The following is a 27,962-nucleotide window of genomic DNA, read 5'->3' as shown; positions in this document are numbered from 1 at the left end:
TCCTGCAAATGCCTGATATGAACCTCATCTCCTTGCATTTTAGCAATCATTTCAGGGTGGGTAAAGGTCTAAAAACAAGTTCGCAGGCTAACATGCAGGAGGCCTTGAGTTTGATGGCCAGCACCACAAAACAAAATAAAACCTCCCAATTGGCTATATCAAATGCTGCATAGACCATTGCAAGGGCTTTCCTAGAAGACAAACACCTGATATCACACTGCTGGCAAGATATTATTCATGTTCTATATCCTAATGAGAACCCTGGGGCCAAGTATGACCCCATGATATGATTGTATAATAAGGTCTACACAGATTCACAATAGATGCTGCATCATTCCTTAACAGTCTTCTATTCTTCACATTAAATGCCTATAGTTAACATTAATATTTTCTTTTTCTAAAATGGTTTCCAAAGTCTTCACCACTCTGACTGCTTTTCTGTAGATTTACTTATGAGCTTCATACTTCTTAAAGAAATATAGCATATTAGGAAGTTATTTAAACCCTATAAGACTATGTAAAAGAGAATTTTGTAAAACAAGTTCAATAAAAGTTAATCAAATAAACAATTAATCTGAATGATGATAATGACAACAACAGTAACAGTATATTATTCATGAATACCTATGGTTACCAGAAACCAACTAGTTATTTGACACACCTGATTTAAATGTCACATTAACCTTATAAGGTAGGCATACTCATTTTCCAGAACAGAAGTTAATCCATCAAGGTAATTAGTAATTAGAGTTAATTATTTTTAATTATTAACAGAGTTAGTAATTAAAAATCAACCCAAGGTCTATTTGACTCCAAAGTCTGACTTTTTTCCCACTATGACTTATTGCTTTCCTGATCTTAACAAATATTAAAAAACTGTTGTGAGTTGGGGGTATAGTTCAGAGGTACAGCATTTATCATGTGTGAGGTTCTGGATTCAATCTCAACACCAAAAAAATAAAAAATAAACAAAATCCAGTCATATATTAGGAAATGCCCCATATGTCATTCTAGTTTAATTGTTCTATCGGACTTCCATATTTAAGTAGACATACTGGATATGCTAGTGATCTAGCAATACACAAAAGTTAACTGAGGATTATTTTTTATAGTGGAGTTTGGACAATTTTAATAGCCAAATGTACTCTCCAAAAGAAAATACTATAATTACTTTACTTTATCATCCCTTACAGATTGGTAATTGTTAAACTGATGTTTATACTATTGTGATTAACTGTAGGGACACTAGAATCAGAATGTATGGGTTTGATTCTAGCTCTACCACTTGCTAGTTATGTGAATGTATTACAAGTTACTTAAAGTACTGTATCTTAATTTTCTCATTTCACTGAGTCAGTGTAAAACAAATGTTTGCTTAGAATAGTGCCCAATACAAAACAAATAACACTTATTTATCATTAATTCAATTAGGTTAGTCAATACAATAATAAAAATCTCACTGAGAATATGAGTAGGATTGCCTAAGCCATCAGGAATATTAATGGCCTTACCAAAGAAGCTTAGAGATTTTATATGCAATGCCTATTTTATTTATTAAAATTACACACTGTCAGAAGAACCATCCTTTTTTAGCTTTCTAAGCTTTACATCTTTCCATTCTCTCCACCTACATTTTCCATATTACTACCCAAAACTCAGGTTGCTAAAACTCTGCTTTCACTGTCACTGTTTCTGTTTAAGAATCTGTAAAAGCTCTTTACAAACCATCATATGAAATTCTAATTTCCTTGGCCTGTTTTTTTAAATTCTCTGAAAAGCAAGCAGTCTCTTGCATAATTTCATTTCCCACTAATCCTCTAGTCTACTTTAGCCCCCTCTTTTAATACTGGGAAGTTTATTATTTTCTACATTCTTACAAGACATGCCCTTTCCTGGTGCTTCTTTGCCTTCATTTAGGCTGATATCAATCCCTCTTTCACTTAAGATATTTTCCATCCTTCTCTTCCTAGCACCTAAACAGCATTCGTTATCCATAGACTCTGTCATTCATTTAGATATTTGATGAACATCTACAAGCTTTTCCTACATGAATTGTGGTGTTCTAGATATAAAGGATTCAGGACCATTAAAAATTTAAGGACATTTCTTCTTTCTCTGAATCTTTAAGGAATATTTCTTGCAAGATATTTCTCATATTCTGTTTCATGTTTTCATTCAACATGTATTTCTTACACACCTACTCTGTACTAGGGAGCCTGCTAATGATACCAGTGGTAAATAAGACAGACATAGTACTTCATGGAACTATAAAGAGAAACAGTCATCAAGGAATTACAAATGTACTATTACCAACAGTAAGTGTAGAATTCTAGAAATGGATATAATAGGAGTGTTACCGTAGTTAGGAGTTAAATGAAGGACTACCAGAGAAAATGACACTTAAGCTGACAACTGAATAACGAGTGGGGGTTAGGCAGGTAAGAGAAGTATGTGTCAACAAGGAAGCAGCTTGTACAAAAGCCATGAAGCAAAAGCTAGTATACATAGGCAAAGAAAAATAAAAAACAACAACTTTGGAAAATAAGTAAAGAAAAATGTATGAGAAGTGGAATATTGTGGTGATTAAGAGAAATAACGTACAGATGCTCCTCAACTCAGGAGGGGGTTACATTAGATAAACCCATTATAAGTTGAATATATCATTAAGTAAAAAATGCATTTAATATACCTAACTTACAAAATATCAAAGCTTAGCCCAGCCTACCTTAAACTTCTTAGAGTACTTGTATTAGCCTATGGTTGAGCATAATCATCTAATACAAAGCCTATCTTATAAGTATGGAATATCTCATATAATTTATTGGGAATACCTGTATCCAGAAAATGCTGGCAACACAAGACACTACAGAGCTTTGGTTGCTTACCCTCATGATCTAGGAGTCTGACTTGGGGGTTTGGCTCACTACCACTGCCCCTCATTGAGAGAATACACTGCAATTCCAAACCCAGGAAAAGATCAAAATTCACAGTAGTTTCTACTGAATGCATATCACTTTGGTACCGCCGTAGTGTCAAAAAATTCTAAGTTGAACCATTATAAGTTGGGAACAATCTGCATTAGAAAATTACTTTTTCAACTATAAAGTGGAATTACTGGACATACATAAGTCAACTGTCCAAGATTATAAAAGATAAACCTATGTTGACATGAAATGAAAACTGAATGGGAAGGGAAATCAGTCTGCTAAATCAGGCAAGAAAAATAATCAATTAAATTAACTGAAAATGAAATATAAGAAATGATAACTGATAAAGGATTCTTGAACCAGCATACCAAAACTGAAACTACAGAGTTCAGATAAAACAGTAAGATGAAGGATAGCCATTGTGATAAACATGTTCAGTTGGGACTAAAAGAAAATCTGGGAGCCTCACTGCTTTACAATTTCTAAACATATAATATCACCTTGCAAACATCAAGGACAGCAAAGAATACTATTCACTTGGGGATGACATCCTATCATCCTACTATTAGTAAGCTCCCAGAGGATATAGGCATAATTCTTGCTCATCTTTGCATTCCATATCACAAAATATATTTCATCAGTGTTTGTGAAACAGATGATAAAACTTCAAGTGTGAGAAATAAAACAAGTTTTCAAAGCACAATCTCCTTTTACACTCTTTAGGCACAAATTGTTCATAAATAATTCCCTTTAAAGATTTGACTCTACGGGCTGGGGCTGGGGCTCAGTGGCTAAGCGTTCGCCTCACATGAGTGAGGCACCGAGTTCGAGCCCCACCACATACAAAAATAAATAAAACAAAGATGTTTGACTCTACACAGTCTATTCTATTATTCTTCAATATTCTAAGGTAGGATTACCTAACTGCTTCAGAATGGTAACTGTACCTCAGAAAAAGTTAAGCACATGCTCTATTATTTTCTGATGTTCTGAAAAAATAAACAAGCAAACACCCACATGAAATGTCACAGGTAAAGGCTTTCTTCACATAGGTCGTTTTAATAGTAATCTGAGCCCTGAGCTCACAAGCCAGGAAGACATGTGTGACTTTAAGTATATATCAAGTACAAAGTGTTTACTGGATATATGAATGATTACAAGCCTGAATGAAGAAGGAAAATAGGAAAGAAAAAGACGGAGGAAATTATAATACACTATAACATCTAAGAAATAGTAGAAGGGGCTACTGATGTAGCTCAGTGGTATAGTCTTGTCTAGCATGTGTGAGGCTCTGGTTTTGTAATCCCACCATAGCAAATAATAATGATGATTATAAATAATAATAAAACTTTAAGAAGTAGTAGTAGAAGAAGTGATTGGGAAGTTATCACTCTGCCTAATGAAAGAATAAACATGAACCACTGTTATATCAAACTATTAAAATTTTTCTTTAAAATAATAACCCAATGGTTGGGCTAGGAGTAAAGTTCAGTAGTAAAGTGCTTGCTCGGTTTGTACAAGACCCTGGGTTTAAACCCTAACACCAAACAAAACAACACAGCAACCCCAGTGGCATTTAAGAACTGATTTAAATTTTTTAATTTAATTCAAAAAATACTTCACATGAAACGGCAACTTTGTATAAATCTGCTAATGTGTGTATAGTACATACAATAATATTTTGTTTATTCTTTGGTACTGGTGATTAAGCCCAAGGTTGCCTTACCATACAGCTGCATGCCTAGTCCTTTGTACTTTTTATTTTGAGACAGGGACTCACTAAATTTCTGAGGCAGGCCTCAAACTTCCGATTCTCCTGCTTCAGCTTCTAAGTCATTGGGATTATAGGCCTTCCTGGCCAATATGATTTTAGTTACAAAATATAGCTTAATTCATTAAAAGGTATTTGGGGACTTAACATTGAGCTGCGCTTGAACATTAAGGACAGTAAAAAAAATAACAGCCAAGTGCAGTGGTGCATGCCTATAATCCCAGTGGATCAAAAGGCTGAGCCAGGAGGATGACAAGTTCAAAGCCAGCCTCAACAACTTAGTGAGACCCTGACTCAAAATAAAAAATAAAAAGGTTTGAGGATGTGGCTCAGTGGTTAAGTTACCCTGGGTTCAATTCCTGGTACCAAAAAATAAATAAATAAATACATAAATACATAAATAAAATTTAAAACACACACACATACACACACACACACGCAGTTAAAAGGAGAACATGAAAAAAAAATCCCACCACTAAAACTTCAGACATACAGTAAATTTTATGATTTTTAATCAAAATGCAAATCTGTTATTATCATAGCATCAATTAAAAGGTCAAAAGACATAACTAAAAAAGTTATACCACCTTTCTGTAATGAAATTCCACAGTTGAGCTAAGTCACACAATATTATTAACTGATTTCATTGTCAATTAAAAGTAAAATTTAGGGGTTGGGGTTGTGGCTCAGTGGTAGAGCATTTGCCTAGCATTGTGAGGTACTGGGTTTGATTCTCAGCACCACATATAAATAAACGAATAAAATAAAGGTCCATCAACATCTAAATAAAATTAAGAAAAAAAAATTTACCTTTATGATAAATCTTACCTCATTGTATCTGTTGCTGGGAATTTTGATGCTTGTTTTCCGAACTTCCATATCCACCACCAAACCTTGAACTACTGGCAAAGTATATTGGTAATTTCTAAAGTCCTGGGCAAAAGAAGATTAAAGTAAAATAAAAAATTCATCAATAGTAGGATTTGATTTACAATAATAAAGTTAGCATGAATAGAAGGAATGTCAGAAAGATCCTATTTATTGGTCTGGAGTTGTGGCTCAGTGGTAGAGCACTCGCCTAGAATGCGTGAGCCACTGGGTTTAATCCTCAGCACCACATAAAATTAAGGATATTGTGTCTACCTAAAAAATAATTTTTTTAAAAGATCCTATTTATTTAAATAAATAAATGTATAAGGAAAGCCCTACTGGATGTATTCTAACTCTCTAATTAGCCTGTAAATTCTTATAAGGAAGTAAACCAAATAATTTCCTATACCCCTTATATACAACATTAAACAAATACTTGAATGCTTACTCTGCTTTATGATCATTTATCATTTTCTATATTTACCTGTTAAAGATCAGTCTCCTCTCTTTAAGGTAATCTCCAAAAGGGCAGTGAATCTCACTTATTTTGTTCTCACTAGATCCCTAATGCCAGAAGCACCCTAGATACTCAATGAGTATTTGTAAAGAAACAGGCACATATATACACCCCCATCCCATGTGGCTGAAGCAAAATGAACAAACATGGTAGGAGTCAAGGCCAAAGTGAAAGTACACTGCTAGGTTTCATAGGTTCTTACAGGTGATCACAAAGACTTTTGATTTTGCCTTAAGGAAGTTTTGACCTGTTTTAACAGATCTGACTTTTCTATAAAGAATAAGTGGTGAGGGGTGGGGTTGTGGCTTAGCAGTAGAGCGCTTGCCTAGCATGTGCAAGACCCTGGGTCTGATCCTAAGCACCAAATAAAAATAAATAAGCAAGGGCTGGGGATGTGGCTCAAGTGGTAGCGTGCTCGCCTAGCATGCGTGTGGCCCGGGTTCTATCCTCAGCACCACATACAAACAAAGATGTTGTGTCCGCCGATAACTAAAAAATAAATATTAAAAAAAAGAAAAAAGAGAGAAATAAATAAGCAAAATAAAGGTATTGTGTACAACTAAAAAAGAAAAGAAAAGAATAGGTGGTCAGTGCCTGACGTGGTGGCACATGCCTGTAATCCCAGCAGCTTGGGAGGCTGAGACAGGAGAATTTAGAATTCAAAGCCAGCCTCAGCAATGGTGAGATGCTAAGCAACTCAGTGAGACCCTGGTGCTAAATAAAATACAAAATAGGGCTGGGGATGTGACTCAGTGGTCGAGTGCCTGAGTTCAATCCCCAGTATCACCCCCTACCCCACCCCCCCGCAAAAAAAAAAAAAACAGGTGGTGTGTTAGCAAGTGTAAAAGAAAAGCAATGAGATAAACACAATAAAACATCTGGGTAAGAAATAGTGAAAACTTAAACCAGTATGTTAATAGTTCAAATAGTGGTGATAAATTGTTAGATTCTAGATAAAGTCTGAAGGGAAAACCAACAATATTTGCCACTGGATTGGCTGTAGAATGTGAAAAAGGACAAGAGTTTTAAAATAATTCTAAATTTTATGGCCAGGGCTACTAGGAGAATAGAATTGCCCTTTTTTTTTTTTTTTAAATGTAGAATATAATGGGGAAGGGAGAGTGTTTCTAAGTAACTTTACTGTATTACTTATAACAGAGATAAAGAACATTGATAGGAACACAAAAATATCCAACACCTACAAGGTAAAATTATAATGTCTGCATTCAGTGAAAAATACCAACCAAAGAATCAGAAAAACAAATCAAAATCACAAAGCAATGCAAAACAAAATATTCCATGGAAACTAAGCTAGAACTGATACAAGATGTTAGAATCATCAATCAAGACATTATAAAAGTTATTTTAATTGTATTCTAAGTGTTTAAAGAGCTAGGTAGAGGCATAAAAGACAAAGTCACCCATGTGAAACTTCTGGAGATAAATTTAACAATGAGGAGGTCCACCTCGCTGACCTACACAGGAAAGCATTCCCTCTAAAAACTGGAACAAGAGAGGGATGCCCTCTTTCACCACTACTATATAACATAGTTCTTGAAACTCTAGCCAGAGCAATTAAATGAAAGAAATTAAAGGGATACGGATAGGTAAAGAAGAATTCAAATTAGCACTATTTGCTGACAATATAATTTTATACCTAGAAGACCCAAAAAAATCCACCAGAAAACTTCTAGAACTAGTATATAGATTCAGCAAAGTAGCAGGATACAAAATCAACACCCATAAATCAAAGGCATTTTGTATCCTAGTGACAAATTCTCTGAAAGGGAAATGACAAAAACTACCCATTTACAATAGCCTCAAAAAAATAAAATACTTGGGAATCAACAAAAGAGGTAAAAGATCTCTACAATAAAAACTACAGAATGTTAAAGAAAGAAATTAAAGAAGACCTTTAGAAGATGGAAAGATCTACCTGTTCTTGGATAGGCAGAGTTAATATTGACAAAAAGATTGTACTACCAAAAGCACTATACAGATTTAATGCAATTCCCATCAAAATCCCAATGACATTCCTCATAGAAATAGAAAAAGCAATCATGAAATTCATCTGGAAAAAATAAGAGACCCAGAATAGCTAAAGCAATCTTTAGCAAGAAGAGTGAAACAGGTGGCATCACTGTACCCGACCTTAAACTATACTACAGAGCAATAATAACAAAACAACATGGTATTGGCACCAAAATAGACTTGTATACTGAATAGAGGACACAGAAACTAACCCACATAATTACAGTTATCTATATTAGACAAAGATGCCAAAAATGTACATTAGAGAAAATATAGCCTCTTCAACAAGTGGAGGGAAAACTGGAAATCCATATGTAACAAAATAAAATTAAACTCCTATCTCTCACCATGCACAAAACTCAACTCAATAGTGGATCAAGGACCTACGAATTAAACCAGAGACACTGTGTCTATTTGAAGAAAAAGTAGGCCCAAATCTCCATCATGTTGGATTAGGCCCCAACTTCCTTAATAAGGCTCCTATAACACAAGAATTAATATCAAAATCAATACATGGGATGAATTCAAACTAAAAAGCTTCTTCTCAGCAAAAGAAACAATCAGAGTGGTGAACAGAAAGCCTACAATTTGGGAACAAATTTTTACCATACACACATCGGATAGAGTACTAATTTCGATGATATATAAAAAAAACCTCAAAAATCTTAACACTAAAAAAGCAAACAGCCCAATCAATAAATGGGCCAAGGAACTGAATAGACACTTCTCAGAAGAAGACATTCAATCAATCAACAAATATATGAAAAAAATGTTCAACATCTCTAGGAATTAGAGAAATGCAAATCAAAACTACTCTAAGATCTCATCTCACTCCAGTCAGAATGGAAGCTATTATGAATAGAAACAACAATAAGTATCGACGAGGATGTGGGGAAAAGGCACACTCATATATTGCTGGTGGGACTGCAAATTGGTGCAGCCAATATGGAAAAAAGTACAGAGATTCCTTGGAAAATTGGGAATGGAAACACCATTTGACCCAGCTATCCCCTACTCCTCCATCTATACCCAAAGGACTTAAAAACAGCATACCACAGGGACACAGCCACATGTTTACAGCAGCACAATTCACAATAGCTAAACTGTGGAACCAACCTAGTTGCCCTTCAGTAGATGAATGGATAAAGAAAATGTGGTATATATACACAATGGAATATTATTCAGCATTAAAAAGGAATTAAAATGATGGCATTTGCAGGTAAAGGGATGAAGTTGGAGAATTCAGTGCTAAGTAAAGTTAGCCAAACCCCAAAAAACAAATGCCAAATGTTTTCTCTGATTTAAAGAGGCTGATTCATAATGTAAGTGGTAGGGATGGGCATGGAAGGATTAGATGAACTCTAGATAGGGCAAAGAGGAAAGGGAAGGGAGGAGTGGGGTGGGAGCATATGGGTAGAAAAGACAGTGGAATGAGATGGACATCATTACCCTAAGTACATGTATGAAGACATGAATGGTGTGACTCTACTTTGTGTACAACCAGAGATATGAAAAATTATGCTCTACATGTGTAATATGAATTAAAATGCAATCTGCTGTCATATGTAACAAATTAAAATAAAAATTAAAAAAAGATATAAAGATCATTGTTTGCATTTTTGTTCAGGATGCTAAACAGTACTGAAAACTAATAACAAATCAAGTCAGGTTAATTTACAATCTCAAGGCTAACTGATATTACGTTAAACAGATGATCAACCATCTAAATTACTACAGCAGAGGTTTATTTTCCAGCTTATATTTTGTGGTCTTTGAAATATCAAATATGCACTCCCACTGAGAGACAAATGTTGATATACAGAATCAAGGCTGTCATTAACATGGACTGAAAGCAAATTTTACAAGGATTCATTACAAATTTAATCCTTCCTAAAATTCTGATTAAACAGGGCAGTGACAGGTTGCTTGATTCTGGCAGATTTGGTTATTGATTATTGACCTAAGAATTGCAGCTTCTGAATGTTTGAGCTTGAAATTTGGGGTTTCCAAGTTTGTAGCTTCCAAATACAGGAATTCATTTCTCATGTGCTTTATTCAAATCAATGTTGTTTACTCACTTCTAACCCAATACAGGCTGAGAACTGTCACCTAAAACACTGTGTTCCTTTTTATTAAAGAGCAAAAACTACAAGGATGCTTAAAAAAAATAACAATGAGTTTTCTTTTTTTAATGGATGGAATTAAAGGCAGCTTAAATATTGAAAAATAAAAGTTCAAATTTAGTGAATTTAAAGGCCTTAGAATAAAAACTATCCTAAATGAAACAGAGAGAAAAAAAGAGTATAAAATAAATAATTATTCATCAGTGAAACAAATTCATGAACCTAATGTATATGTAATTGATGTCTCTGAAGGAGAGACAGGGTAAACAGAAAAAATATTTGATAAAAAACACGAGCCCACAAATCCAAGAAGTTCAATGAATCCCAAATATAAGAAACATGAAGAAAACTATACTATGGTACATTATAATCAAATTTCTCCAAACCAGTGATAAAAAGAAAAATTTTAAAGGAGACAAAGAAGAAAATAATGTTTTACAGAGAAGAACAAACACAGAGGGAAAAACAATTCTCATCTGAAACAATCTAGAAGATAGTAGAGGAACATCTTTAAAATACTCAAACAACACTGCCAAAGTAGAATTTTGCATCTGGCCCAAGTATCTTTTTTTTAAAATATTTTTTTAGTTGTAGATGGACACAATATCTTTATTTTATTTATTATTTTTATGTGGTGCTGAGGATTGAACCCAGGGCCTCACGCATATGAGGCAAGTGCTCCACCACTGAACCACAACCCCAGCCCGCAAAAATATCTTTTAAATATGAAGAAGAAATAAAATTGCTAGAAATACAAAAGCTGAAAGAATTCATCACCAGAAAGCCTATGCTACAATAAATGTCACAGGGTATTATTCAGGCAGAAAGAAATGACACTAGATGGAAATACAGAGTTGCACAAAGGAACAAAGAGCACCGGATGTGACAACTAAGAGTTTAAATTAATGTTCAAATCTCTTCAAAAGATAACTGGAACAAGTACAGGCATGACAGAGTAAGGACATCACCAAATCCATTCCCCCCAAAGCAATTAAGTGTTGGGTAAATGGTTTACAGAAGAGACCATTTCAATGCTCTGAAATTAGATCAAAAGAATGGAACACACTGTAAAGGGTTTTTCAAGAAAACTACTGAAATTCAAGTAAAAATAAAGTTGAAGCTATGACCTTCTTGCCTGAGTTAGTCCCCACGAACTGCTTAGTCCAATCAGAGCATGATGGTGGCTAGTAAAAAGAGAAGGCCAATAGCTCTGTTAGTCTGAGGCCACGAACCTATTTGGAGCAAGTTATGTATAAATGTAGACTAGTCAGAATTTAAAAAGGAGTTCTGAAAGGTGAAACAACCCCAGGGAGCTTAAAACACTCCAAATATCCTGGACCGACCTTGGTCTGTGTATACATGCAGCAGAAAAAGATATAAAGGGACCCAAGTCAACCAACATTTTAAAAGAATCAGAACCTATATATATGTAGAGAGAAATGAGAGAGTCCAGCAAACAAGAAAAGAATGAAGTTTAAATCCCAGTCCATATATAGACCCACCAACAGGGAGTAAAAGCCTTAATGGCTTAAAGTATTTGAGTACAACCTTTGACCAATTCTTGGCTGAATAGTGTATCTCTATCTCTCTCTCTCTCTCTCTCTCTCTCTCTCTCTCTCTCTCTCTCTCTCTCTCTCTCTCACACACACACACACACACACACACACACACACACAGGATGCCAGTCTCAAAATGAAAACAAAGTGAAATGCTAAATATCTTATTCATATACTCCTCCTGTTTTCATAATAATCCTGCAAGATCACTAATATATTAAGTATGTAATTAGGGGTTGGAATCCTGTACTATTTCACTGTATGTTTTCAAAAGGGTATATATGTTTTGTTCTCCTCTAACATAAAACTTTACCTTCTTTAAGTAGCAGGCACATGACAATCAATAAAATAATAAAACCCTACTCTTCCTTCTCCCATACAAATTCAAGTAAGAAAAAAAAAGAAAAAAGAAAAGAAAAATTCCCAACTTACTGCAAGAAGATTCATGATGGTATGCCCTGTCTCTCCAAACAATGGCTTTCGAAATCTGACACTGAAGAGTGGGCAGGGATAAACTGTGGAAATGAGAAAAGATCAGACTAAGTTAAGTAGTTTAAAATTCTCGGCAAAGAGACACCATGGCTAATATGCTCATTAGAACATATTAAATTTAGGATTCAAAAAAAGTAGGAAGTATGAGAGCAGATAAATCCTAAGCCAGAGGAAATCTTTTAAATAAAACCAGAATAAGCATTTTGCTACAGCTGTTCCAAAAATGACCCAAAAGATCTTAAGAAGCAATCTTCTTCAAAATGGATTGATATGATCCAGGAAACATCTCTCAATTCCTCTGGGCTCAAGAAGTTTAAGAGTTCACTCTTCTATGCCTCCTAACCAGACCCTCCTTAGGACAGCCAATTACCAGGTGATAATACCAGCTTGCTTATCCCTCAAGCTTTGAGGTTTGACATTCTAGTATAAGTCAAGATATACATGTTGCTTCCTCTCATGCAGTCTTTCATGCTTCATTTAGCTGATTCACGTGACTCCTTCAGATCCATCCAAGAAGTGTTTTTGTCTAACTCCTTCATTCTTGGTCAAGTTAGAGCCCATCCTAAAACTCTCAAAGAATTTAACCTTAGAAACATTTCTATTTTAACACAGTATACCACTGTAATCATGATTCCTATAAATCTTTCTTACAAAGATTCCCAAAAGCCTATAACCAGGTCTTAGCCATTTCAGAATTCCGAGGATTCCTGATACAATGGTAGACCTTGATTAAATTCTTACTGAATAAATGAACTAATGAGTGAAAGAATAAAGTTGACTTTCTGAGTATATGGACTGTTTTATGATATATAAAATAATCTCCAATTTATCAAGCTAGTGTTAACACACAAGGCAAGCATTAAATTATCCAGTTTATAAAAAAGCTGTCAGAGACCTTGAGTGAGAAACTGACAATCAGAAAGCCCCAATGAATGGCCCATAATTACAGAGCTACTGAGTGAGGCAACTGAAAACCTTATTCAAGTGGTCTGATTCTTAGACACTGAGAACTTTTAATTAGCTAAAGATATAAAGTAAAGTTTGAATTTAACCTTTAATGTCTTTTTTTTTTTTTTTAATCACAACTCAGTGCACTGCTACAGCCGTGGTCAAAGAACTCTTCTTCTGTAGCCCTTACTAATTGAGAATGGCTTCCATACCATAGCTTTCGGCAGCTATTAGGTTAAAATAAAGTATAATTCATGGGGCTGGAGTTGTGGCTCAGCAGTAGAGTACTCATCTAGCACGTGCGAGATCCTGGGTTTAATCCAGGGCAAAATAAAAAATAAAGGTACTGCATCCCACTACAACTAAAAATAAAAAAATACATATAATTCATCATAACTATTTAGCAATAGTGACAACAAACAGGTTCACCATATATAATAGTTTACCATTAAAAAATTACTTAAGTTCAAAATTAATTTTACTAGAGATGATTGTGTTTTTATCAATAAACCATGAAAACAGTAAATTTATTTATTTTAATACTGGGGATTCAACCCAGGGCCACTTTATCACTGAGTCATAGTCCCAGTCCTCTTTTTTTGGAAGGACAATGGGAATTCAATCCAGGGCCACTTTATCATTGAGCCACACCCCCAGCCCTTTTTATTTTTTATTTTTAGATGGGGTCTCAGTAAGCTGCTTAGGATCTCCCTATGTTGCTGAGGCTGATCTGGAACTTGTGATCTGCCTGTCTCAGCTTCCAGAATTGCTGAGATTACAGGCATGTGCCCCACTTGTCAATTTACAAAGTAATAAATAACCACTGACTTCTTCATTTGATATTTTCATTCCTTCCTATTATGCCCCAAATAAGTAGAGAGAGACTAGCCAGATTTAGCTTATTTATTTCAAAATGCTATTTCTGCTGAACTGTATCATCAAATTAGAAGGGCTCTGAATAGCTTAAGACTTATTAAATCATCATGCCTTGGTTATATGTCTTAGAAGAAATTTTTTTTTTACTACTTACGTCGATATTCAGCTCCAAGTCTCAACATTAGTCGGATGGGAAACACTTTAGCCCAAGGAGTTTCCCACTTCTGGATAAGAATCCCAAACAAGTAAGGTGGGGTTGGGAGAACTAGGTCTTGCAGTGACTGATAGGTAGATGTCACATATAAAAATCCACCATGTTCTTTACTGCCGAGGAAACTTTGACTGAAGAAGGAATGTCCCAAGTTGCCCACAACATTTCCTAAAACAAAAAGTTCATTATATATTGTTTACTAGTAAATAGATCTTTTCTCGTTGTTTTTTCTTTGTTTTTGTTTTTTACAATAATGGAGATTAAAACCTGGAGGCTTTACCACTGAGTCACACCCCAACCCTTTTTTGCTCTTTATTTTAAGACAAGGTCTCACTAAATTGCCCAGGCTGGCCTTGAATTTACAATTCTCCTGGTAGCTGGGATTATAGGCATGTTTCACCATGCCTGGCTTATTTATAATAATTACTTTTTATTGTTATATTTTTTAGTACTGAGGATTGAACTCGGGGCCTTCAACCACTGACCCACATCCCTAGCTCTATTTTGTATTTTATTTAGAGACAGGGGTCTATCTCACTGAGTTGCTTAGCACCTTGCTTTTGCTGAGGCTGGCTCTGAACTCACAATCCTCCTGTCTCAGCCTCCTCAGCCACTGCATCCAGCTATAATAATAATTATTACCCCAAATTGGGTCAGACATTACCAAACTCTAATTCCCAATCTTTCACTATAAAAGACTCCTGTGTAGAAAATTTGTTGTTAAATCAATGGCATTTATTAAATACAAAAATGTTATCCAATTTTATCAGGGCTTCATGCTGGTGAGCAGGAAATACTTCATATGATCACAGGGTAAAAGGTGGTCTAGTTAAAATCCAAAAATATTGTTGTTAAACTGTATAACTTTACTGTGTGAGATACTTTAGAGGTCTCTAGATAACAATTATTGGCTCAAAGATCATGAAAAACTAATTCAGATTAGGTGCCTGCTCTCTCAAAGCTTATTTCTCAGTGGGTAAATAAAATCAACTCATGATTGTAATAAACTGTCTACAGTAAGTGCAGTTATGAGACATTAGGGAAGAAGAGGATTTATGGAGAAGGTAGTACCACAGATAGGATCTTTTCTTTGTAATTTTGATTGAGACAAATATGAAACATAGATGTACAACTTAAAAATTATTTAAATCCATAACAGGCAGTTTTCTCTCTTTTAAATACAAGTGCTATTTATTAAGCACTTTTTAATAGGTTTGCAGGTAAAACAGTAACAAGTATATCAGTCCTTCATTAAGGGGGCATTTTCCTCAGTTTAGAATTATAAAGAGACCAGGCCCAGAAGTGCATGCCTGTAGTCCCCGTGGCTGAGGCAGGAAGATCATGAGTTCAAAGCCAATCACAGCAATTTAGCAAAGTCCTAAGCAACTTAGCAAGACTCAAAATAAAAAAATATATATAAAGGGTTGGGGATGTGGCTCAGTGGTTGAGCACCTCTGGGTTAGATCCCTGGTACCAAAAAAAAAAAAAAAAAAATTACAGAGAACTGTTCAATAATGGAAGAACAGATGTGTTCACTAGATAGGTACAATCTTCTTTTGAAAGCTCTTAAAACAAAAACACAAGAAATCCCCATCAGAGAAGTTAATGCTTGAAAACTCTAGGAAACTAGAGTTTATATCTATAGACTCAGACTCCTGTTGTGAAGTGGAAATGTTTGTTGATGGTAGGATCCAAAGTAAAGGGAACACCTCCCTATAAAATTCAGAGAAGCTCTTTGGTATACACTATGCTGCCCTGATCATTAACACCTAAATTTTACATTTGAAATAGGACTTTTAAGAATACAGGGGTAGGAGCTGGAGTTGTGGCTCAATGGTAAAGCACTTGCCTTGCACATTTGGGGCCCTAGGTTCGATCCTCAGCACCACATAAAAAAATAAATAAAAACAAAATAAAGACATGTGTTCATCTATAACTAAAAAAAGGGGAAAAAAAGAATACAGGAGTAATATTCTTGCCCAAGCATTAGCCAACTCTGGCTGTACAATTAAGCTGCTGGGCCATATCTATTAAAAAAAAAAACAATCTCCATATAAAAGAAACAGTATAAGATTTTGAAGAAAAGAAAAACTGATTTCAGATTCACAGAAATATGTGATTGAGTTTGAACATTCACTACTGTAGAATTGAGGCAAGTTAGTTCTGGGAGCACCAACATCTGTGTAGAAATGTGGAAAATTATATTAAATTTCAGACATCTTGTGAAAAATAAATTATAGAATATATATATAAAATACCTAACAGCATTAGCCATACAATGTGTTCTCAAAAAATTTTAACTATTATTGCTCTAATGCAAATATATACATAACAATAGCCAAATTTTACAGGATTTCTTTTTCTTTACCAAAAATTGTAGAGCAATATTTGTATAAATTTTCATTTTTTCTGGCACCCACTACAGAATTGGGGATAGAGTGGCAGGAACTTTTGGGAGATCAGATCCCCAAATACACCACTGCCTTTTTACTCCCCGCCCCAATCCTAAAATTCTAAGATACCATAAAAGATACTTTATACCAATGCAAAATTCAAAAAACAGACAATTAGAGAGGAGAAAAACCTTACTCAGGTTTGACAGGGAGGAGGAAAATGGGAGATAAGATATGGAAGATTTTTTTTCCCCTCCACAATGGAAGGTGCATGATAACATTCCTTTAAAGGTTTAGTGATGGCATGCTATGGTTTCAAGATATCCCCCAAAAAACATGTTGGAAATTTAATTCGCAATATAACAGTGTTGGGAGGTGGAGCCTAATGAGATTAGGTCATGATGGCAGAGTGAATGGATTTATCATGGTATTATCATGGGAGTGGGTTTATTTAAAAAGGATATTTTGGGGCAGGGTTGTGGCTCAGCGGTAGACCGTTTGCCTCGCACGTGTAAGGCACTGGGTTCGATCCTCAGCACCACCAAAAAATAAAATAAACAAAATAAAAAGGACATTTGACCCTTTCTTGCTCTTTTGCCCCATCTTTGCCCTTCCACTGCCGTGGAATGACACAGTAAGAATGTTCTTGCCAAATGCCAACCAGTTGACCATTAATTTTTCAGTCTCCAGAATGTAAGAAATAAACTTCTGTTCATTATAATAACCCTAGTCTGTGGTATTCTGTTAAAACAGCATAAAACAGAGTAGGACATAACATACAATTTATGGTTCACAAAGACTGTTCTAGTGAATATACCTCAGAGGTAAAAAGTATGTTGCTTGGTACTCAAGGCATTCATTCATTATTCCTTTCGGATTCCCCTATTAGAGCCTAGAATCTATTACTAGTTATTTTTCCACACATTCTTATTTCCTTTCCTTTCCTTTCTTCCATTATCACTTAACATCCTCTTCATTCCATCATACATTCTTCACTACGTCCCTTCCCATTATCAAATACATCTTTCATCCTTTAAGTATTTATTTTATTTTTTTAATGTGGATCTCCACTGTCAATCTTAATGAATGATTTCGACTATCAATAACTATTTCATACATAAACAAGTAAAATTCCAGAGTTGTAGATAATAGCAAAAATAAAATGCTGAGTATAAAAATTTATAAGAAAAAAATTTTTAAAATTTCATTAAAAGATAATCCAGAGCTATGAACTCAAAAAGTCTGTTATTATTAATTTGCATCAGAATTTCACTGTAAGAACATTCAATACAATGGACCCAATGAACTAATTTATGGAGCTATATATTTCTATTGCTCTCTACATATCCCATGCCCAAAGACAAAAGACATCAACAAATTTAGTTTAAAGGTGTTAACTGGTCTATAATTGGACAACATCTCATTCTAGAAAACAGAATGAGTATTCAATCAGTAATTTTCAAAGCAATTTTACAAAGCATTAACCAGGTTATCATCAGAACAATGCAATCAGGAGGTTTACTTTACCAATGAAGAAACTGTAGCTCAGTAGTAGAGATGGAGAGACTCCAATGGAATATTACTCAGCCATAAGGAAGAATAAAATGATGGCATTTGCCAGTAAATGGATGGAACTGGAGACTATCATGCTAAGTGAAATAAGTCAATCCCAAAAACCCAAAGGCAAAATGTTCTCTCTGATATGAGGAAGCTAACACACAAAAAAGATGGGGAAGGGAAAAATAGACATTCATTGGATTAGACAAAAGAGAATGAAGGGAATGGAGGCAAGATGGGTACAGGAAAGAGTAGAACAAATCAGATATAACTTTGCTATGTTCATATATGAATACATGGACCAGTGTTAACTCCACATCATGTACAACCATAAAAACGGGAAGTTATTCTCCATGTATGCATAATATGTCAAAACACATTCTACTGTCATGTATTTAAAAAAAAGAGATGAGTGATTCTCAAAATACACACGGTAAAAAATATGGTAAAGTAAAATCTGGAAAGATTATCTTTCAAACTCCTAGTATTTCCATGAATCACACTATGTCTTCCAAAAAATTAGTGTAATTTGAAATTTTCCATTTTAAAATTGTAGCTTAAACTTTATTTTTCAAATGCTTACTAGTAGCTCTCTTTAAATTCAGTTCAAATATAACTTACATACCTATGTGACAACAGCTTGCTTTTGTTTCAAAACAAAATCCTCACATCAACTCAAATGGAACAATTTCCAAGCAAATGATTCATTTATTTTAAGAAATACTAACAATTCTAAACATTAACATAATTAAAACACAAGCCATCAACAGAATTTAGACAAGCTGGGCACAGTAGTACACACTTATAATCCCAGCTACTCAGGAAGCTGAGGTAGGAGGATCACAAGTTGTTTGGGCAACTTAGGGAGGCCCTGTATCAAAGTTAAAATAAAAAGGTCAAGGGATGCAGCTCAGTGGTACAGCACTTGCCTAGTATATACAACACTCTAGGTTCAAGTCTCAGGACTACAAATAAAAAAATTTTTTTTTTAGACAGTTCCTTAGAATTCCTGCAAGGCAATAAACTGCAGTTAAGAAGGAACACATTATAAAAGATTTCAGTTTAGAGCATCTGTGATTCACCCTGAATTTTAAAAAGCTGGAGAGGCATTATATTACTTCTTATGGCTCTAAAAAGATTTAGAAAAGATATAGCCGAACTCAAATCTGAATTCAGACTCTTTTCATCTAAGTGCATGATCATCAACAAGTTACTTTTGTCTTCAATGCCTTTCAGATTCCTCTTATATAAAATGGAAACAGTAACAGCATAAATATCACAGAATTGTTAAGAAATAAAACAGTGCATATAAAGCCATGAATATATTGCCTAGCATAAACTAATCACTCAATAAATGTTAGGCATTATTATTTTTTCTTTTGGGGGTGGGCTACTAGGAATTGAAACCATGACCTCACAATGCTAGGCATGTGCTCTATCACTGAGTTATACCTACCAATCTAACACTGGCTTTTGATAAAGCCATATAAAAATGATACTTAAAAATCGCCTGGGTTAACTGTTGTCCACAGGTTAAAACTAAAGACAAAGAACACTTTAGAATGAAAGTACATGTTTAAAAAAAGAGAGATATGATAAGAGGAAAAACTATCCTGCAAAGATCTAAAGTTGTGAAAAATTTCCCAAGTTATCTACTCAAGTGGCCTACTTAAGTGACCCATGTCATTTCTTTCTTTCTCAGGGACCATAGATACTGAGCCTCAGAAACAGACTAATGTGAATGGTATGTTTCCTTGTCTCCAAGTCACAGTACAAACAAGAAGTCAGGAATAGCCTGACACGGTGGTTTATGCCTATTATACCAGCAACTCGGGAGGTCGAGGCAGAAAGATCACAAATTCAAGGCCAGCCCAGCCAACTTAGCAAAATCCCAGTCCCAAATAAAAAATAAAAAGGGCTGGGGATGTAGCTCAGTGGTAGAGTACTCCTAGGTTCAACACCTAGTATCACTTTTAAAAAGCCAGGAATAATAAATATCACTTTAAAAAAAGCCAGAAATAATAAGTACAGTATTTTTATTCACATAAGTGTTCTCTCAGGATACCTTTCCATCTTGGTGCTTTTCTCCAAAGAACAAAAAATGTTTCCTAGTGACATCATGCCAACTCATTAATTCCTTCAACCCATAGTTTTTAATTAAATCTCTCTAATATACCAGACTGTCTGTTTTAGGAATGGGTACAGAGTTGACCCAGACAGATAAAAATCTTGCCTTTATAGAGTTCACAATCAATGGAGAGAGACAAATAATTTCAGTAAGTATAACTAGAGACAAATGCTTTGAAGAAAATAAAATAATATAACAGATTGATAGGTCTAAGGAAAGGAGACTTCTTTAGTTGAGAGAGTCAGGAAAAATCTCTGAACAGAAAACATTTAAGAACAGACTAAAACAAAGACAAAATGAGCCAATAAAGATCTGAAAGAGCATTCCAGTTCATGGAAAAAGTAATGCAGAAGCTGTGAATGGGAAATTAGTTTGATGGACTCAAAGGTCACAAAAATTATCAATGTAGCTAAAGCAAATTAAGGGGTAGTATTAGATAATGTCAGAAATCTTTAAGGGCTAGATTATATTGGACCACATGGACCAAAAGGAATTGGAGTTTCTTCTAACTGCAGTGGGAAGCCCACCAAAAGGTTTAAGGCAGCTTCAGTTGTGTTTTCACACCTATCACTGTGTCATTGTGCTACATAAATGTGCTCTCAATTCCCCGGGATTAAATCTAGTATGTCTCGGGAATAGCTGACGGAAGATAAACATGTCTGCAAATGTAGAACTGCAAATGGTTGAAAAGGAACAAAATGCAGTATTCAAATATAAAAGAATTTAACTTGCAAGGTTGAGAACATAGTCTATGTTTATAATTAAAATTCTCTTCTTGCTTTATTCTAAAATTAAATCTCAAAGTTGAAAATTAACAACTGTAAATCTTATCAAGCTCATGTAAATATAAATCAATATTCTCCTGAATTAATAGCTTTTTTGAAGAGAAACATTAAAATTGGTTAATTTAGGCTAAGGCATACAGAACTGAAGAATATACCTCAGGATCAGTAGAGAAGGACAAAGAGTCAAATTATACAAAAGAGCAGTTAGATATGGATGGCTGATTTCAGAGGCTCCAATATTAAAAGGAGTTCCAAAGGAAGACAGTGGAAGGATAAAAGAGAAATAATATCAAAAATTCAATAACCAAGGATTTTCCAAAGAAACAACAAAATGTATTATCACATTAAAAGTATACTTTGAGTCCTCAGCAGTAAAAATAAAAAACAAAATCATGTATGTGGCAGACACTAGACCAATGGAATAGAACAGAGTCCCAAAACAGACTGATTCATATAAGATCAATTAATATTCAGAAACAGTTTCAAGGTAATTCAATAGTGAAAAACATAGTCTTTTTAACAAATGATGCTAGATAGACAGTTAAAAAAAAGAACTTAAAGCTTTATATCATTTATTACACAAAAATTAACTCAAGGGTTGGGGATATAGCTTAGTGGAAGAGTGCTTGCCTAGCACCCATGTAGCTCTGGATTCCATCTCTAGGACTTAATTTAAAAAAACAAAAAGTTTAATTCAAAATGGATCACAGATCTAAAAACTTACAGAAAATAATATAAAAGAAAATGCTAGGACTTTAGGTTAAGGCAAACATTCTTAGAAAACTAAATATAGCTGAGCGTGTTGGTACATGCCTATAATCCCAGTGACTCAGGAGGCTGAGGGGAGAAGTTAGCAGTTTCAAGTCCAGTTCAGCAACTTGGTTAGGCCCTAAGTAACTTAGCAAGACTATCTCAAAAATAAAAAGGACTGGGGATATAGGTTAATGGTAAAGTGCTCTGGGTTCAATCCCCAATGCCACAAAAGAAAAACAGAAAACTAAAGTTACACCATAGAAGAAAGACTGATACACTGGACCTTGTCAAGATTCAGAATTTTGCTCTATGAAAAACAGGAAAATGAAAAGATAAGCCATGGCATAGAAAATATTTGCAAAATAGTATATGAGGGCTGGTGTTGTGGCTCAGTGGTAGAGCACTTGCCTGGCTCATGTGAGGCATCTGTGAGGCACTACATAAAAATAAATAAAATGAAATAAAGATATTGTGTCCATCTACAACTAAAAATATATTTTAAAAAGCAGTATATGATATAGGAATTGTATCCAAAATTTATTAAGTACAAAAGACTCAAGAAAACAACCTAGTTTGTTTTCTCAGCACCACATAAAAATAAATAAATAAAATAAAGATATTGTGCCCATCTACAACTAAAAATATATTTTAAAAAACAGCATATGATATAGGAGTTGTATCCAAAATTTAAATACAAGACTCAAGAAAACAATTTCGTTTTTATATGGGCAAAAGAAGAGATATAGATGGTGCTATGATTTGGATATGGACATAGTTTTTGTGTCCACCAAGGGTCCATGTATTGGGAGGTTGGTTACTAGAGTGGAAGTACTAAGAGCTGGTGTGGAACCTTTATGGTCACTGGGGGTCCTGACCTCAGAAAGATGAAGGTAGTTCTCTGAGAGGGTTGTCATAAAAGGACCAAGTCCCACCCAGCACTCTCTGTTTCTTGACTAAAGATGTGACCAATTGCTGATACTGGCTCCTACCACTGTCTTTGCTATCTGTCACAGTGCCCTCATCAAAACTGAGCCCATGTGGGCCTCATGCTCCAACACTGTGAGCTAAACAAACCTTGTTTCATTCTTAAGTAGCCTGTATTTCATCACCATGATAAAACACAATGACATGACTAATATAAGATGATAAATAAATAAATGAAAAGTTGCTCAATATCATTGGTCAGTAGGGCAATTCAAACTAAAATCACAATGAGATACAACGAAAAGCAAAAATAAACAAACAAATAACAAAAGAGTGTATATGTTAGCTTTACACTGCTGGAACCAAAATACTTGACAAGAATAACTTAGAGGAAGAAAAGTTTAGTTGGAGCTCATGATTTCAGAGGTGGAATCCACAGATGACTCCCTTGCACTGCACCCCAGGAGAAGCAGAACATAATGGCCAAAAGGCATGGCAGAGGAAAGTTGCTTACCTCGTGGCAGCCAGGAAACAGAGGGAGTGGAGGAAAGGAGCCGCAGGAACGAAAAGCCTTTCAAGGGCACACCCCCATGACATACCCCCTCGAGTTATGCCCCATTTGCCTACAAGTACCAGCAGATTTGTCCATTCAAACTAGGATAGAATGATTACGTCACAGCTCTAACATTCTAATATTTTCACTCCTGAATATTCTTGCATTAACACAGGAGCTTTTGGGGAACACCTCATATCCAAACCATAACATTCTGCCCTAAGCTCCAAAAGTTCATGTCCACCCCTCAATGAAAAATGCATGTAGTCCATCTCTAAGAGTCCAATAGCCTTAACAGTTCCAACATTGCCCAAAAGTCTAAGTCCAGAGTCTCCTCTTAGACTCAAGGCAAATTCTTGGCTTTGAGTTTCTGTAAAAACTAAAAGCAAGTTACATACATTCAATATACAAAGGCATAAAGTAAACATTCCCATTCCAAAAGGGAGGAATAGGGGCATAGAAAGAAGGGTAGAACCAAAGTAAGACCAAAACCCAGCTGGGCAAACAGGTCCTGTAACTCCTTGTATGCCATCTAGGACACATGGTGATGATAAGCGTTCTCTCTAGAGGGTTTGGGCAGCCCTGCCCCTTTGGCCTTGCTGGTTGCAAGTACAGAGGCTATCGTTTAGCCTGGCTCTCTCAGCAGCCAGTGGTTATTCTCAGCAGACAGTCCACATTACTGGCATCTCTTAATTTCTGGAGCCTCCATTCCAGCATCATCCTATGGTATAAGGTAGAAGGAACTGGAGACAACAAGAGGGGGCAAACGTTTATAAAGGTACCAATCCCACCCATAAAGGTGGAGCCCTCAAGGTCTAATCATACCTTTTAAAGAGTCTACCTCTCTATACTATTACAATGGTAATTGAATTTCAACATGAGTTTTGGGGAGGATGAACAATCAAACCCTAGATAGACCAATTTTTAAAAATACAGTATTAAAGGAATTTAGAAGAAGAAATTACTTCCAACGGGGAGGCTCATCATTTTATAGAGAAGTATACTTTGAGACCTAAGAAAACGAACAGGATTCAGATAGTTGGGTGTAAGGCAATTGTATGGTAAGGGAATACTATAATTATGGATAAGAAAGTAAAAATCTATCAGAGTTTATAAAAAAAAATAAATGTTTAGTTTGGCTACAATGTAATAAGCATGAGGAAACAACTAGTGGGAAATGCAACTGGAAATATAGGGGTTTATTCAAAAGGAAACATGAAGTCAAAAAAATATTTTGAATGAGAGGGGAAAAAGAGATTAACTCTAGAAAAAATAAATGGTACATACTAATCCCATTTCACTCAAATCAAATGTTCTGAATATTTGTGTGCAAAACCAAAACAATAACATACACATGTACAAAACAGAGAAAAGGAGGTGATATGGGGAGAAACAAGGTAGAATCTATAATCTCCCATGGCACTAAAATATCCAGGGGCATTCTGAAACTCTCAGAATGCTATCTCTCACAAGCAACAATTTTTTGTCTCATACAGAAAGCATGAACAACTATATATGACACTAAGCAAGTATAAATATACACATTTTAATATTCATATATATTATTATTAAATACATAGAATTTAGATTTTTTAATTCACAGGAAATTATAAAGAAAGCTCATTCTAGGACCTTTTAAGTCTTTTTGAGGCATCTCTTAATTTCTGGAGCACAGTAGCCATTAAATTAGTAAGAGTATTCAAGGCTTCCACACTCAGGAGAAATTTGATACAATTTGTCAATTGAATAATGAACTGAGATCATTTTCGAACACCTAAAATATGTTTCACCTTATAAAAAATTATAGTGAAATATAGGATATCAAACTACTCTGATTATTTAAACACAGGATTCTTAATAAAACATGCATATATCACAGATGTTATGCATACCTGATTTTATAAAACTTATATACTATTAATACATGCACAAAGGCAATTTAAATAATAAAAAGAACACTGTTTCTGGCAGCTTTATAGTCCTAACTTTGCCACCAACTAGGCCTGTGATTTAGTCAAGACGTTAACACATCTAGGTTTCATTTTCCTCATCTATAGGAAAAATTAAAGAGTTTATACTAAATGATCTAAGATACTTTCTAGCCCTGATATTTGATGATCTGTGAAATAATTCCTGTACAAGGAGAGACTCTTAAACCTCATGTATGCTTTGAAATATTATTTACATAGTCATACATATATATATATACATGCCTCAACCCACACTATGGAACATTTCTTAAGATGACTTGGATGTATTATAGTCTGATCTCAAACTATTGTTATTTTACAATCCAAGTAATTTTTCTCATAAAAATTTTCATATTTTAGGGGATGGGTTGTGGCTCAGTGGTAGAGTGATCACCTAGCATGCACGAGGCACTGGGTTCAATCCTCAGCACCTCATAAAAATAAAGATATTAAAATTTTTTTTTCATATTTTAGTAGTTCAAAATGAACTCTACTAATGTATCTGAACACTTTTTAAAAATGTATAACCAGGAACTCAAGTACTTTAATGGCAAAAAAAACCCCAAAATGATCTAATTTAAAAATGGGCTACAGAGTGCAAAAGATATTTCTCAAAAGAAGACATACAAATAGCCAATAAGTATATGAAAAAAATGTTCAATATCAGTAATCATCAGGGAAATGCAAATAAAAACCACAATGCAACATAATCTTACCCCAGTTAGAATGGCTATCATCAAAGTCAAAAACAACAAATGGTGAGGATAAAGATAAAGAGAAACTCACACTGTTGGTGGGAATGTAAATTAGTACAGTCATATGGAACACAGTATGAAAAGTCGTTACAAAAATAAAACAGTGGGGGCTGGGGATGTGGCTCAAGCGGTAGCGCCTGGCATGTGTGCGGCCCGGGTTCGATCCTCAGCATCACATACAAACAAAGATGTTGTGTCCGCCGAAAACTAAAAAAATAAATTCTCTCTCTCTCTCTTTAAAAAATAAAATATTTAAAATAAAATAAAATAAAATAAAACAGGGGGCTGGGGTTGTGGCTGAGCGGTAGAGCGCTCACCTAGCATGTGCGAGGCCCTGGATTTGATCCTCAGCACCATTTAAAAATAAATCAATAAAGGTATTAAAAAAAACAGAACTACAATGTGATCCTCAACTCCACTACTGTATATAAATCCAAAGGAAATTAAATAATACTATCAAAGAGATATTTGCACTCCCCTGTTTACTGTAGCACTATTCACAATAGCCAAGAAACAGAATCAACCAAGGAGGCCATCAAAAGATAAATGGTGCACAGTGGCATACACATGTAATCCCGGTGACTCAGGAGGCTGAAGTAGGATTGCCAGCTCAAGACAAGCCTTAGCAACTTAGTGAGGCCCTAAGCAACTATTGAGACCCTCTCTCAAAATATAAAAAGGATTAGGGATGTAGCTCAGTGATAAAGTGCCTTGGGTTCGATCTCTAGTACCAAAAAAAAAAAAAAGGTAAGATAAGGAAAATATGGTATTTATTATAGAAACATGGATAAAACTGGAGGTTATTATGTTAAATTAAATAAGCCAGACACTTATGACATGAATTATCATAATTCATATCATAAGTCACATCCTTTCCTTACAGGTATCTCTCAGGACTCCATTCACAGCCCTAATTTCTCCACATTGGCCTATTGTTGTGTATACAACATTAACTTCAACTATCACATGAAAGCTGCATCTTCCAAATTTGTATAGTAGCCTAGATCAATCTTCTATATCAATATCCATATATCTTCCATTTACATATTTAACCTGACATCATCAAATGCAACAAACTGAACTAAGAACTTATCTTTTTCTCCTCTGCCAGATGTGTTCCTGTTCTATTCACCATCTCAACAAAGAAGACCAACCTACTCAGGTGCCGAAGACAGAAATCTGGAGCTAATCTTGACTCTAGCTCCTTGTACTCAGTAAATCTTATTGAATTGAAGCATCGATGCCTTACACATTTCTCTCCAATACTCTTTATTCCCACTGCCATTACTTAAATTAAGTTCTGTAATTTCTCCCTTAATTCCTAACATAGCTTTTTTAAAAAAACAATTTTGAGTGTGATTTATATACAACCCCTTCCACACACAGATTTTAAGTATATAGTTCCATGAGTTTAAATAAATGTAAACATCTATGTAACCACTACCCAATCAGACATAGAACATCAAACAGGAAAGTTCCCTGACTGCTCTGTGGTCAATTCCAACACCTGTACCCCACCACAGTTCAGGCAACCACTGGTTCGATTGCTATTACCATAGAATTCATTTTGCTTGTTCCATATAAATGAAACAAACAAATGGAGACATTATGCCCTGGTATAATGTCTCTGAAATTCATCCATTTTGTGGCTTATACCAGCAGTATGCTAGTTTTTATTTTTGAGCAGTATCCTAATACATGAATATACTATATATGCTTTTTAACTATCACCAGACTCACAGACTTTGATCCATTTTTTGTATTGCTTCTATAGTCATCTCTCTAAAATGTAAATCAGATTATGTCACTCATTTTCTTAAAT

The 27,962-nt window shown here is 34.9% G+C and overlaps 1 protein-coding gene across 5 annotated transcripts in view; it reads right to left on the bottom strand.

Annotated features, from left to right (window-relative positions):
* Window positions 1-27,962, bottom strand: part of Zfyve9 (zinc finger FYVE-type containing 9) — a 175,484-nt gene that overhangs the window by 31,135 nt on the left and 116,387 nt on the right. For 4 of the 5 annotated variants that reach the window (XM_078026249.1, XM_005326071.4, XM_078026250.1 and 1 more), the window contains 3 exons: window positions 14,266-14,490; window positions 12,228-12,310; window positions 5,527-5,631 (listed from right to left, as the gene is read on the bottom strand). In XM_078026249.1, coding sequence (XP_077882375.1) covers window positions 5,527-5,631; window positions 12,228-12,310; window positions 14,266-14,490 — 413 coding nt within the window. The remainder of the gene's footprint in view (window positions 1-5,526; window positions 5,632-12,227; window positions 12,311-14,265; window positions 14,491-27,962) is intronic. The other variant, XM_078026251.1, reaches the window with a different exon arrangement.

Source organism: Ictidomys tridecemlineatus, chromosome 11 (genome assembly GCF_052094955.1).
Source record: "Ictidomys tridecemlineatus isolate mIctTri1 chromosome 11, mIctTri1.hap1, whole genome shotgun sequence".
Classification (NCBI taxonomy): domain Eukaryota; kingdom Metazoa; phylum Chordata; class Mammalia; order Rodentia; family Sciuridae; genus Ictidomys; species Ictidomys tridecemlineatus.
Note: the sequence above shows the minus strand (reverse complement) of the source record. Positions and strands in the feature narration are given on the sequence as shown.